General features: G+C 50.0%; 3 protein-coding genes and 1 long non-coding RNA gene across 6 annotated transcripts in view; 2 read left to right on the forward strand and 2 right to left on the reverse strand.

The window, feature by feature from the left end:
• Positions 1-626: 626 nt before the first annotated feature.
• On the reverse strand, positions 627-2,129 carry Wdr83os (WD repeat domain 83 opposite strand). Its single transcript, XM_015489088.2, has 4 exons — positions 1,903-2,129; positions 1,676-1,781; positions 1,106-1,203; positions 627-1,011 (listed from the first exon to the last, which is right to left on the reverse strand). The coding sequence occupies exons 1-4, from the start codon at positions 1,950-1,952 to the stop codon at positions 945-947; spliced, it is 321 nt and encodes a 106-aa protein (XP_015344574.1). The 5' UTR covers positions 1,953-2,129; the 3' UTR covers positions 627-944.
• A 46-nt stretch (positions 2,130-2,175) lies between these two features.
• On the forward strand, positions 2,176-9,939 carry Wdr83 (WD repeat domain 83). The gene is made up of 9 exons (XM_015489087.2): positions 2,176-2,412; positions 2,491-2,611; positions 2,691-2,796; positions 3,043-3,091; positions 3,170-3,296; positions 8,503-8,570; positions 8,660-8,768; positions 8,852-8,966; positions 9,614-9,939. The coding sequence occupies exons 1-9, from the start codon at positions 2,310-2,312 to the stop codon at positions 9,761-9,763; spliced, it is 948 nt and encodes a 315-aa protein (XP_015344573.1). The 5' UTR covers positions 2,176-2,309; the 3' UTR covers positions 9,764-9,939.
• Positions 9,805-12,662, reverse strand: part of Dhps (deoxyhypusine synthase) — a 7,733-nt gene continuing 4,875 nt past the window's right edge. Inside the window, exons 8-9 of one of the 3 annotated variants that reach the window (XM_015489083.2) lie at positions 10,096-10,221; positions 9,805-10,016 (exon numbers count right to left, since the gene is read on the reverse strand). In XM_015489083.2, coding sequence (XP_015344569.1) covers positions 9,921-10,016; positions 10,096-10,221 — 222 coding nt within the window. In that variant the 3' untranslated portion in view covers positions 9,805-9,920. Of the gene's footprint in view, positions 10,017-10,095; positions 10,362-10,623; positions 10,800-12,662 lie in introns of those variants that run through there. The other 2 variants (XR_007344427.1, XM_015489084.2) reach the window with 2 other exon arrangements.
• LOC125613830 lies at positions 10,562-11,625 on the forward strand. The gene is made up of 2 exons (XR_007344428.1): positions 10,562-10,611; positions 10,773-11,625. It is a non-coding gene; the product is annotated as an uncharacterized LOC125613830 (long non-coding RNA).

Below are 12,662 nucleotides of genomic sequence, written 5' to 3' on the forward strand. Positions count from 1 at the left end.
GCTGTTTTGGCCGGAGGCGCCTTTAACATCTCGCCTTGGGAATCTGGAACGCCTGAGTCCCCGCGGCAGCAAAGTTCTCAGGTTTTCCCACGGACTCCAGGTTTTCCTAGGGGGTGGAACGTGTGCGTGGGATACTAGGGGCTGCTTTCAGGACTGGAGTCCTGTAGGCACCTAGCTTGGCTAGAAGGGTTGATGAAGGTCTTGTTCTGTCCTGTAGTTTAGAGACATCGGGTAAACAACCCGTCCTTGGAATGTTGGGGATGACAGGCACCCAGCCTTTGGAATGGATCTCTAGACCCTCCAGTAAGGTGGGAGGGCCTTACAGGTGGTACAGGACCCTGAGTCTTTTATGCCCTTTCCAGTTGCTATCAGTCCATCCAGTTTGCAGACATTACTCTAGTCCTGGTCTAAGAAAACCAAAGCACAGATTGCACAGGTCAGCAGAGCCATCAGCTGAGTTGCCAGAGGACAAGGGTCACCTGGCACTTGACTTAAGTCGTGAAGTTTGTGAAAGGAGGGTTTGAACTACCAAAAGGCTCCAGACTGGGGTTCCACAGAGGCCTGAGTGGAGGAGCTGAAGTCTTTTTCTCAGCTTTGTGAACATAAGAGACAGGTTACAGAGGACAGCCAGAGAGAGAAACTTTTATTAACAGTTTCAACAAGAAAATGAGTGAACACACCTAGAAACATGAACAGCATCTCCCCCAGTAGCAGGCAGGGTAGGGGAGACAGGAAGTATAGGCCTGTTTTTCCCCCTCAGTGCCCCAGCAGAAGTGGGACCCAAGGGAAAGGGCCAAGTTTCCTCTGTCCAACTGGGGACCCTGAGAGCACCTCACTCAGGGAAGTCCAAGTCAGCAGCTGAGTGCAGAAGGTTGAGTAGCCAAAGGCCAGGCCAGGGAGAAGGTGAATAGAGAGGGTCCAGATGAGACCCCTCTACGCTGACATCACCAGGGGGGTGTCATGGGCTGAGGATTCTGCAGATATGACATCACCACGGCAGAGATGGACAGCCTGAGATAGGCAAGAAGAGTCAGTCCCAGATGATAGGCATGGGTCCCCCCCTCCCCTAATGCAGGAGTCCCTCCCTCTCTACGCCAAGCCTCACATGAAGCTACTCATCATCTGCTTAGTGTCCTCAGAGCTCCGGGAGTTGGCAAAGCTGATGAAGGAGCAGTAGACAGCGACCCAAGCACACCACTTCAGCTGGGGAAAGGTAGGTGTGTTGTGGTTAGCTGGGTGAGAAGCATGCCAAGAATCCCTACAAATGACATCCTCAGGCACCAATGATTTTCCTTTGCACAGCTTGGATCTTGCCCCTCAGGAGGCCCTTAGTCCCACCCCATAGGTTTCTGGTGCTACGACCTGGCATGCATCTCTGAGGCCATATCATATCCCCGTAGACTCAAGAAGACTAGCCTTAGAGATTCCCCACCTGTCATTTTTCCATCAGTTCCTTCAAAGTTGCTTCAAAGCCAGGCTCCATTCTCAAACCCACCCCTCCCCAATTCTGCCCCAGGCCCGAGCTTTCCCCAGTGTGGGCTACGTCAACCCCGCCCAAGGCAACTTTCAGGCCACGCCCCCTCCGCAGCAGTCAGACGCCCCTCTTCATTCCGAACCCGCCCCCAGACCTCATTCTCTGGCGGAGCAACTCCCACGGAAACACAGCTCCGCCCACCTTAAGCATGAGGCCGCACATGCTGAAGATCATGCCTAGCAGGTTCATGTAGTCCGGTGTCGGGTCGTCCAAGGCTGGATTACACTCGCTCGGCGGGGGCTTGTACCTGCAAGAGGCCCAAGAGTCAGGGGCGCTCAAGTCACGTCACTGTAATGAACAAGCACCTTCTTAGGCCCCGACCTGAACCCACAACCTAAGCCCTATTGCCATGACGCTGGAGTCCCCACCTCAGCACTTTGTTTGGCCTCCGTGGGTCCGACATATTGTTCGTGGACATAGCGAGTTGAAGATCAAGTCGCGCCTCTTCCGCCGCGGGAGTTGCAGCTTCCGGCGTGGGAATGGTGGGTGGTTTTTAGAGTAACGCGCTCAGCCCTCGCGGTTCGGTTCCTAACCGCGGAGGCCAGGACTACCTGCAGTCAGAGGACGGAGAATGAGAGCATGAAAAAACAACAAAAAAGCCCCTGAAAATGAGGAGGAGGAAAAAAACTGAAAATGGGTTTTAGTATTCCCAATACTGTCACCAAAATACTGAAAATTTGAACCCGGAAGTGAAAGGAATGGGGAACAATAATAAGGTTACACCCAAAGCCTCCAAATCCCCCGTTGCTAGGCGGTGAGGAAGGGGTCCGAGACTATGGCTTTCCCTGAGCCAAAGCCTCGGGGCCCGGAGCTGCCGCAGAAACGGTTGAAGACGCTGGACTGCGAGCAAGGGGCAGTACGAGCCGTGAGATTTAACGGTGAGCGCCCTCATCTTCATTCGGGTCCTCCCGCCTCCTGAGGCCAGCGGCCCAGAACCCCCTCCTCTTGTTCCCCAGTGGATGGCAATTACTGCCTGACGTGCGGCAGCGACAAGACCCTGAAGCTCTGGAACCCACTGCGGGGGACGCTACTCCGTACCTACAGCGGCCACGGCTACGAGGTGCTGGATGCGGCCGGGTGAGCCGGGGACCAGCCGGGATGGGAGCGCTGAGGCCGGGATTGGAAGTCGACGTTGACCTTCTCTCCTGCACCCCAGTTCCTTTGACAATAGCAATCTCTGCTCCGGCGGCGGGGACAAAGCTGTGGTGCTATGGGATGTGGCATCCGGGCAGGTCGTGCGCAAATTCCGGGGCCACGCGGGGGTAAGTTCAAGCTTCGAGACCCTCATTAGAGCGTGCATGATGGAGGGGACCGTTAGCACGTGGGTGATGCCAAGAACATCTGCCCACTAGAGTCTCTCCCCCATGGTCAGTTAGTCCCCAAGCTCTGTCCTGCCATTTGCCCAGAACCTTTCATCTCTCCACTTCTACCATGTGCCCTTGCTTTAACCGACACTGAGAATCCTGTCATCATCCCAATCCTCCTGAGTAGCAATTCCTGTTTCTTAGAAGGTGAACACAGTGCAGTTTAATGAAGAAGCTACACTCATACTGTCTGGTGAGTCTGGAACCTCGGTGGGCAGTGGACAGTGCTTGCAGCTCCACATCTAATCTCACCTTTATGCTGGACTCCCAGGCTCTATTGATTCCAGTATCCGATGCTGGGACTGTCGTTCACGGAGGCCTGAGCCAGTGCAGACACTGGATGAGGCGAGGGATGGCATATCTAGTGTGAAGGTGTCAGATCATGAGGTTCTTGCAGGGTAAGTAGATCTAGGACCTTACCCCTCTCCCAGTGTCACTGAGATCCTAGCTGCCTCTACACTTAGATTAAAATCTGCTCTTAGAACTGGGAGGTGTTGTTCAGTGGGTTCCATCCCCATCAATGCAAAAAAGCAAAAAACACTGCTCTCTTTATTAGCATGCACAAGGCCCTGCCCAGTGTGTCCATTGCTGATCCCTCAACTTTTATTCATCCTTGGGCTTCATTTCTGTTAAAAATGCCAGTCATGCGCCCACCTCAGGACATTTTCACTTGTTCTTCCTCTGCTTGGACTGTCTCCACTACTTACTCAGTGTATTTGAGCACTTACTGCATAGTAGATACTTCCTTAGTGGCCATACAGCAGTGAACAAAATGGAGAAATAGGGGAAAGGCCTACTCGCACAGGGTAGCTTTGTTGCAGGACACAATTATTTTTTTCAATTCCATGTAGGACTGCCCCACCCTAGGGAGAGCCATTGCTACCACATGAAGGATTTGGGCTGAAACAGTCCCATACTGTGTACATATATGAATATGTAATAACAAATCTTATCATTATGTACAATAACAATGCACCAATAAAAAAAAAATGTGTGTGTGGGGGAATACAGACCCAGAAGCTGTTCTCTTTGTCCTGGGACAAAAATTACAATTTTAAGGTTTGTTTCCTTCCCTTAAAGAGATGGTTTCTTGGGACTGGGGTTGTGGCTCAGTGGTAGCGCACTTGCCTAGCATGCATGAGGCACTGGTTCGATACTCAGCAAATAAATAAAATAAAGGTCCATTAACAATTAAAAAACATTTAAAAAAAGAGAAAGAGAGAGAGAGATGGTTTCTCACTACATTGCCCAGTCTGACCCTCTTAGGATCAAGGAATCTTCCTATTTCAGCCTCCCAAGTAACTGAGACTACAGGTATACCTGCCCAGTTAGCTGAAAGATCTTTTGTTGTGGTTCTAAGCTCAAACCCACAGACCTGTAATCATGCTAGGCAAGTGCTCCACTACTTAGCTACACCCCTAGCCCAGATCTTAATTGTTTTATTTTTACTCTAGAATTGGGTAGTACTTCATTCTGTAAAACAGAATAAGTGCTGTAGAAGAGGTTGGTTTATACACAGAGAGTGGCTGAAGAAAGCAGAAGCAAAGACCAAAAAACAGATTAGTCATCTCAAAGTCACTTTATAATACTGAGGCCATAGCTTGTGATAGAGTGCTGACATGTTCAAGGCCCTAATTTTGATCCCCAGTACTGAAAAATAAATAAATAAATAAAGTTATTTTCTGGGACTGGGGCTATAGCTCAATGGTAGAATACTGTACAAGGTCCAAATGGCAAACATCAAAAAATAAAAAAAGAAGGTAAGGTTACTTTCTGATGGGCAAACATATCATTGAAAAAATAATTAACATCAGATTATTTTCTTTATATAAGGATTAAGGCAGAGGACACTTATCAATTTAAACTGGCCTGTTTGGGGAAATTTGGCTATCTTCTCCTGATTTTTCAGAAAGTCAAATGATAATAGTTTTAGTTTGGTGATGTGGAACTTTAGCCTGTGTGACTCCATTTTGATTTTCCAGCCTTGTCAGCTGGGCCCAGTGTAGGAACTTAGTCCAAAACAAAGGTCTCTTACAAGCTGACCTAGTGGGATAGGCTTATAATCCTAGCTACTTGGAAGACTGAGGCAGGAGGATTCCAAGCCTAAAGTTAGCCTGGGCAACTTAGTGAGACTGTCTCAAAACTAAAATTTTATAAATAATTCATTTATTTAACTTTATTATGTTCTTTGGGGGTGGGAGTGCTAGGGATTGAACCCAGGGATGTGTAATCATGGAGCCACCACATACCCAGAATCTTTTTAAGATAGGATCTTGCTAAATTCCTTGGGGCCTTACTGAGTTGTTAAGGCTGTCCTCAAACTTATGATCCTCCTGCCTCAGCCTTTCAGGTTGCTGGGGTTATAGGCTACACCTGGCTCAAAACTAAAATCTTTTAAATCCATTTATTTATTCATTTATGTTTGGTACTAGGGATCTAACCCAGGAATGTTTGCCACTGAGCTTCATCACCAGCCCTTTTTAAAATTTTTATGGATCTTTATTTTATTCATTTATTTATATGCGGTGCTGACAGACAAACCCAGTACCTCACACATGCCAGGGAAGTGCTCTACCAGTGAGCCACAACCTCAGCCTCTTATTTTTTATTTTGAGACAGGGTCTAAGTGGATGAGGGTTCAGGCCTCAAACTTACTTTCTTCCATTTATTTGTTTACATATATATACCAGGGATTGAACCCTGGGGAACTCAACCACTGAGCCACACCACCAGCCCCTTTCATTTTCTATTTTGAGACAGGGCCTCACTAAGTTGCTGAGGCTGGCCTTGAATCTGCAATCCTCCTGCCTCAGCCTGTTGAATCACTGGAATTATGGCTCAAACTAAAATTTAACAAAGGCCTTGGAATGGAGCTCAGTGGTTGAGCCCTTGCCTGCGATGTTTGAGACCCTGGGTTCAACCCCTATACAAATCCCAGTTTGGATGTTACCTACTCCAGGAGGCCTTTCTGTATCTCCCTTGGGCAGTGCTGGCTCCACCATGGCAGAAAGTGCATATGGCTTGGCCCGGGCTGTGCCCCTGGCCTCCATACAGGGCCTGGCCCCAGAATCACTCGGTGTGTATGTTAACTGAGTCATCTGAGTAGTTTCTTCTGATGGCCCTGTGAGGAGCTGCCTCTTTCCCTTTCCTATTGAGGAAGGAGATTAGTTTCTTCTCAAACCACACTCAGGCAGCCAAGTGCCATGTGGTCCCAGCCCCACCTGGATGTCATTTTTGCCACACCCAGGCTTAACACATCCCTTCATTCAGGTTTCCAGGCTTCATAGCAGGCTTGGAATCGGATGCTGGGGTCACAGCCACGAACCAGCCAGACCTGGCCCCTGCCCCATAGGAGCTCCTTCTAGCAGGACAAATGGACAACCAGTGGAGAAATAAATAGACCTAATATAATTAAATTAGCGGTGGTGAGGGTCAAGGGAAAGGATGGGGTAGCAGGAGAAACCAACTTGGGGGCCCTTTAGATCATGGGTGGGAGGTGTGGAGAAGGCCCTGGAAAGGCCGAGACTTGGAAGCTGAGGGGCCACCCAGTGGAGAACTGGAGCAAGAGCAAGTACACTGGTGGGCTGGTGGCACACACCCAGCTGCTAGGGAGGCTGAGGCAGGAGGATTGTGTGTTCAATGCCAGCATCATTAACTTAGAGAGGTCCTACGCAACTTAGGGAGACCCTGTCTCAAGATAAGAAATAAAAAGGGTTGGGGTATGGTTCAGTGGTTAAGCACTCCTGGTTCAATCCCTGATACAAGAAAAAAAAAAAAAAAAAAAAGAACAAGTGCATTGAGAAGCACCTGGCCAGACTGAAGGCAGCGTGATGCCCAAGACCATGGAGGAATGAGGACAGAGATGAAACCAGGAAGTGGTCAGAACCACCTGCAGAGGGTCTAAGCGCCTTAGGAAGAATCTGAACATTTACTTTTCTGAGCAAGGGAAGGCCAGGTTTCTTTCTGTGTGTGTGTGTGTACATATATACTCAGTGTAGTTTGAGTGTATGTATGTATGTGTATATATAGATATATATATATGTACACACATATATATACATATATACACATGCAAAAATATATTTACATACATATTATATACTCAGCCTGAGTGTGGTTTGAGAAGGAACTAACCTCTTTCCTCAATAGGAAAGGGAAAGAGGCAGTTCCTCACAGGGCCATCAGGAGGAACTACTCAGATGACTCATACTGAGTGTGTGTGTGTGTGTGTGTGTGTGTGTGTGAGATATATATATATTAGTTATACATGGACACAATATCTTTATTTTGTTTGTTTATTTATATGTGGTGCTGAGGATTGAACCCAGTGCCTCACACCTGCGAGGCAGGCGCTCTACTGCTGAGCCCCAGCCCCAGCCCCAGGGCCTATGCATGTGAGGCAAGCACTCTACAAGCAGAGCTATATCCCTAGCCCCAGCACCTGTACTTTCAAAAGAATTTTATCATAGACACTTGAGGACTGGTACAGGGAGGCCAGAGCAGCCAAGGAGATGATGCTGGAGGGGGAAGAAAAGGGTCAGGTTCTGAGACCAGAGCCATCTTTCAGTATCTGCAGGACACCGATTTCATAGTGGATATGAGAATCCAGGGATGCTTGCTGGGCATGGGCACACACCTGTAATCCCAGTAACTCGAAGGCCAGCCAGTTCAAGGCCAGCCTCAGCAACTTAGGCCCTTAGCAACTTAGTGAGAGCCTCCCTTAAATAAAAAGGGCTGTGATGTAGCTCAGTGGTAGAGTACTTCTGGGTTCAATCGATTCAAGGATGCTCAAATCCCTTCTAGAGGATAGCATAGTATTTGCGTAGAACCCACTCACATCCTCCTGTATTATCTCTGGATGACTTGTAATACCTGAGATAAACACTATGCAAACAGTTGTTATACTGTATTGTTAGGGAACAATGACAGGGAAAAAAGATCACAGAATCCCTTTTGCTTTTTTGCAGTACAGAGGATTGAACCCAGGGTGTGCACATGCTCAAGCATTCGAACACTGAGCTGCCTCCCTAACCCCAAGTCAAAATACTTTTCATCTTCAGTTATTTGAGTCCATGGGTGTGGGCCTGTGGATAAGGAGGGCTGCTGGAGGGTGATCTGGAGAGCATGGGGAAAGGGTGGTCCTGAGGGGCTCCATGGGCTTGAAAAAGGGGGCTGTGGATCTTGGAAACAGATGGAATGGGACCAGTTAGTCCTGGGCCTGAGCTATAGAGCCATTGCCTCAGCAGGCACAATGGTGCATACTTGTAGTCCCAGCTACAACTCCAGAGGCCAAGGCAGAAGGATCCCAAGTTCAAGGCCAACCTGGGCAACTTGACAAGACCGTGTCTCAAAAAACAAAGGTTGTGGGGACTAGAGATGTATTTCATGGTAAAGAACCCCCAGGTTCAGGGAATATCCTATATCACAAGAAAGAAAAGAAAAAAAGGAAAGCCGTTTGGTTCAGAATCTCATTTGTGTCCAGGAACTGTAAACCTAGCCTTGCCTGTCAGGGTCTGGCCAGCTGGGAAGACACAGGGCCACTGAGGTTGCCACAGAGCCCCCGGCCCCAGCCTGTGCTTCAGCTGGCTCTACCCGCTTCTGCAGATCTGTGGACGGCCGCGTGAGGCGTTACGACCTGAGGATGGGGCAGCTCTTCTCGGACTACGTGGGCAGTGAGTTTTGTGGCACTGGGGACAGGCAGGGACAACAGTGGGCCAGTCAGGAGCACTGCAGCCTCAGCGGCCTGCCCATTCTCCCCCAGGCCCCATCACCTGTGCCTGCTTCAGCCGGGATGGGCAGTGCTTGCTGGTGTCTAGCCTGGATTCTACCCTGCGGCTTCTGGACAAAGACACCGGCGAGCTGCTGGGCGAGTGAGTGTCCACGGTCATGGGCCTTCCCCCCACCCCACCCCTTGATCAGAGGAGCAAGCCCCTCTGATCCCACTCACCCCCAGGTACACAGGCCATCAGAACAAGCAGTACAAGCTGGACTGCTGCCTGAGTGAGCGTGACACTCATGTGGTCAGCTGCTCCGAGGATGGGAAGGTGTTCTTCTGGGACCTGGTGGAGGTGAGCCTCCCTCACCCTGCTCCATGCCAGGGCACTGCTCTGCCCCAGCCCTGTGCTACCCTCAGTCACGCCCATGCCTGAAAAAGAATATTAGGCCTTGGAGCTGGGAGGAGTGAGGATGGAGCAAGAAGGACATTCCAGGCAAAGGGAATAGCACGTGCTCAGGCTCAGAGGCGGGCACACACCAGGCCAGGAAGGCAGACTTTGGGAAATGTGTCAGCAGCAGAATCCAGGTCAGATAGGGATGGGAGTGCCGAGCAGAGCTGCTGGACTGGCCCCTGGATGGAGAGCCAACAGCAGCGTCTGACCCTGAATGAGATCAGGCTGTAGTTCAGGAAACTTGAGCTGCCTCTGAGCATGGTTTTAACTCCAGGGCCTGTCCTGGATGTGTCCAGCCTTTAGGAACTCTAGGGCAGAGTCCAGTCAGAGGAAGAAAAGCCAGGAGGCCACCAGGCAGGCAAAATCAGTGATCACGACATGGTCTAGAGGCAGAGCCAAGACCTGCTGGTAAAAGGAGTGAGGTGTTGAGGCCATTAAAGGCCAGGGGCCAAATGTCTATGGATTGGTGATTGAAAGCTTTAGCCTGGATCTTGGGGAGCAGGACAACCAGACCTCCGATAACCTGCTCCCTACCGTTCCCTCCACAGGGTTCCCTGGCGCTGGCCCTACCTGTGGGTCCCGGTGTTGTGCAGTCACTGGCCTTCCATCCCACAGAGCCCTGCCTGCTGACCGCCATGGCAGGCAGAATCCAGTGCTGGCGAGAAGAGGCCTATGAGGCGGAAGGTGGAGCAGGCTAGGCCTGGGACTGCCACCAGATCCAAGAACCAAGACAACTGCAAACGGCTGCCAGGCACTCTTTATTCTAGAGATGCTGCAGGCCAAGGAGTGGGAGAGGGGCAGAGTCTGCAAATTAATAAATAGAGGAGGGGTGAGGCCTTCAGGGGCTGCATCCACTCAGTCCTCATTCTTCTCAGCCATGAAAGCACCTGCCTTCTTGGCAAAGGTTTCAGCCACAAGCAGGGGGAAGACCAGGGAGGCGTCAGCATAGACCTGTAGAGGGGACCTAGGTGAGCCTCAAACCCATGGCCACAGCCCAGGAGACCCTGCACTCCACCCAGCCAGCCTCTACCTTGACTGGCTGTGCATCCATCCGGATCTTGCCCCAAGAGACAGCCTCATCCGGCCGGGCACCCGAATCTGAACCATCAAACTCCTGGGCCGTGTTGATGTAGACAGCATAGTCAGCCCCATTGCGCTGTAGGGAAGGGCAGGGTGGGCCTGGTCAGCCGGTCATCAGACAGGCAGTCGAAGAAGCAGGACATTAGCCAAAGAGACTGAGGGCTGGGTCAGCCAAAGGAAGCCCTCAAAAGTTCTTTGTTCTAGGGAAGCTTCAAGCTGTGTGTATACAAAATATCAATGAATTTCATCTTTAGACTTGAGTATCTTCCCCAAGATATCTCATGTATATGCAGATCTCCCAAAATAGGAAAAATATCCCCAAACTGAAACTCTTTGGGGCCCAATCATTTCTTTCTTTCTTTTTCCTTTTTTTTTTTTGGAGGGATGTTACTACTTTTGTAGCCACCACATCACTTCGTCTCAAGAGGGCACCAGAAAACTTTTTCATCATAAAATGACAGAACAGGTAAGCACTCACCACCCAAGCCTTTGGTTCCTTCTGACCTCTGTTCTCATCCACACCAGCCTGCTGCTTCCAGAATGGGCTCTGCCCTCGGTTATGCTAGTTAGGAAGCCATGCTACCCTAACTTGGCTGAGGAACCTGGAACAGGCATCTTTGATTTCAGCTTCATCCCAAGGCCCATGGGTATTTTCTTGAAAAAGTGGCCAGCAAATGAGGTAGAAAGGGCAGAGATGAGAGACGGAAACCAGCAAAAAAGCAAAGACTGGCTCCCTCACACTAAAGGACAGCAGGCTGAAAATGCAAAAAGCAGTGTGACCCCCACCATTGGTTTCTTCTGTAGCATGGGCCACAGTGCAAAAATCTGGATGGCAACTTCATCACCATGATGAAGATATGTAGGGACCAGGGAAGATGTGAGGCCAGAGAGAAGCAAAGAGGGCCATGTTCGAGGACAGTGTTCTGGATACAATGGCAGGTTTGGCCCCAGTCAAAAATGAGGTGGCCCAACAGCATGAAGACTGACAAGACACAGATGGTGTCAGTACTAATGGACTCTGTCAGGGTCTTCCGCACTGGTGAGAAACTGTAGGTGAAAGCAATGAAGACCAGGGCACTCGGATAGCCCATGGGTCTCCCCGCTCTTCTTCCGCCCTTCACCTTCATTGATGGGGGATGAACAAAACATAACCATCAATGAAGATGCCAGGCCAGTTCTAAAAAGCCAGTGGGGACCAGAAGACCCTCATCTGTATATACCAGCTGAGCACAGAGACACACGCTGCACAGCTGTTGTATCACCACACTTGGACTTGAATACCACAGCCCAGTGTTGGCATTTCTGGGCATAAATGTTTTTCCAAAGCTCTTCCAGGAACCAACGGTCCACATAGTTATCAGGGAAGGGCCACCACTCATATAACACCTTCTGCCACTTGGCCTTCTTGGTGCTAGTTACAGGTCGGGCACACGTTATCCTTTCCCTTAAACTCAGGCCAGTTCTGGCCCCCTCAAAGAAATCCATGTGGTTCTTATTCTTTATGAAATTTTTTTTTTTTAATATTCTTTTAGTTGTTGATAGACCTTTAAGTTACTTATATATGCGGTGCTGAGAATCTAACTCAGAGCCTCAAACATGCCAGGTAAGTGCACTACTGCTGAGCCACAGCTCCAGCCCTCTTTATGAAATCTTGAAATGATTTCTCTAGAAATTCCATGCTGTTAACTACCGACTTTTCCTTGTTTCCAAAGGCAGCAACCCATGTTAGGCCCACAATGGATGAGTTGGTTCTCTGAGGCAGGACATCCTGCCCGTGAGATCCTAGGGCTACGTAGTGGGAATAGGTGGCCACCCACTGGCTTCCCCTTCTGGGGCCTAAGCCCAGTCATTTCTGATAATGTGTACCTGAGCCAGGTGTGGTGACGTACCTACAGTCCCAGCTACTCAGGAGCCGGAGGTGGGAAGATTCCTTGAGCCTGAGTTCCAGGTCAACTGGGCAATGAGTCAGGCCCCATTTCAAAACAAAACGAAAGATTGAACGTGTATCAACAACCTTCCCCATCTGCTCAGCAGTAGTTACCACCAACTTTATCTGCAGAGGAGCTCCACCATCCTAGTCCTGCCCCTGCAGGGTTCTGGACAGTTCATGACTCAGGCACCATCTGTTCCCCTAAAGCCATCAGAGGGCACCCGAATCACCAATCACATCCTCCTACCTCACTAACTGCCAAGGCCCACACCATTCTTCCTCCTTCTCCTCCTCCTCTATGGCCCTCCTGGCTGTTCCCTGACCACTTTAGCCACCTCAGGGCCTTTGAAGGGAGCTGGCTGTCTTCTCTGCCAGGAACTCTTCCTGGAGATAACTATGAGGCTTGTGGGAGGCACCTCCCAAAACTTCTGCTCAGGTCAGTTCCCAGAAGCCTCTCTCCAACACTCTGCCACATCCCCCGACCCTGCTCCATACTGGGGATTGAACCCAGGGTCATTCTATCACTGAGCTACATCTCAGCCCCTGCCCCGTTCTCTCTCTCTCTCTCATTCGTGTGTGTGTGTGTG

Source organism: Marmota marmota, unplaced genomic scaffold (genome assembly GCF_001458135.2).
Source record: "Marmota marmota marmota unplaced genomic scaffold, marMar, whole genome shotgun sequence".
In the NCBI taxonomy this organism is placed as follows: Eukaryota; Metazoa; Chordata; class Mammalia; order Rodentia; family Sciuridae; genus Marmota; species Marmota marmota.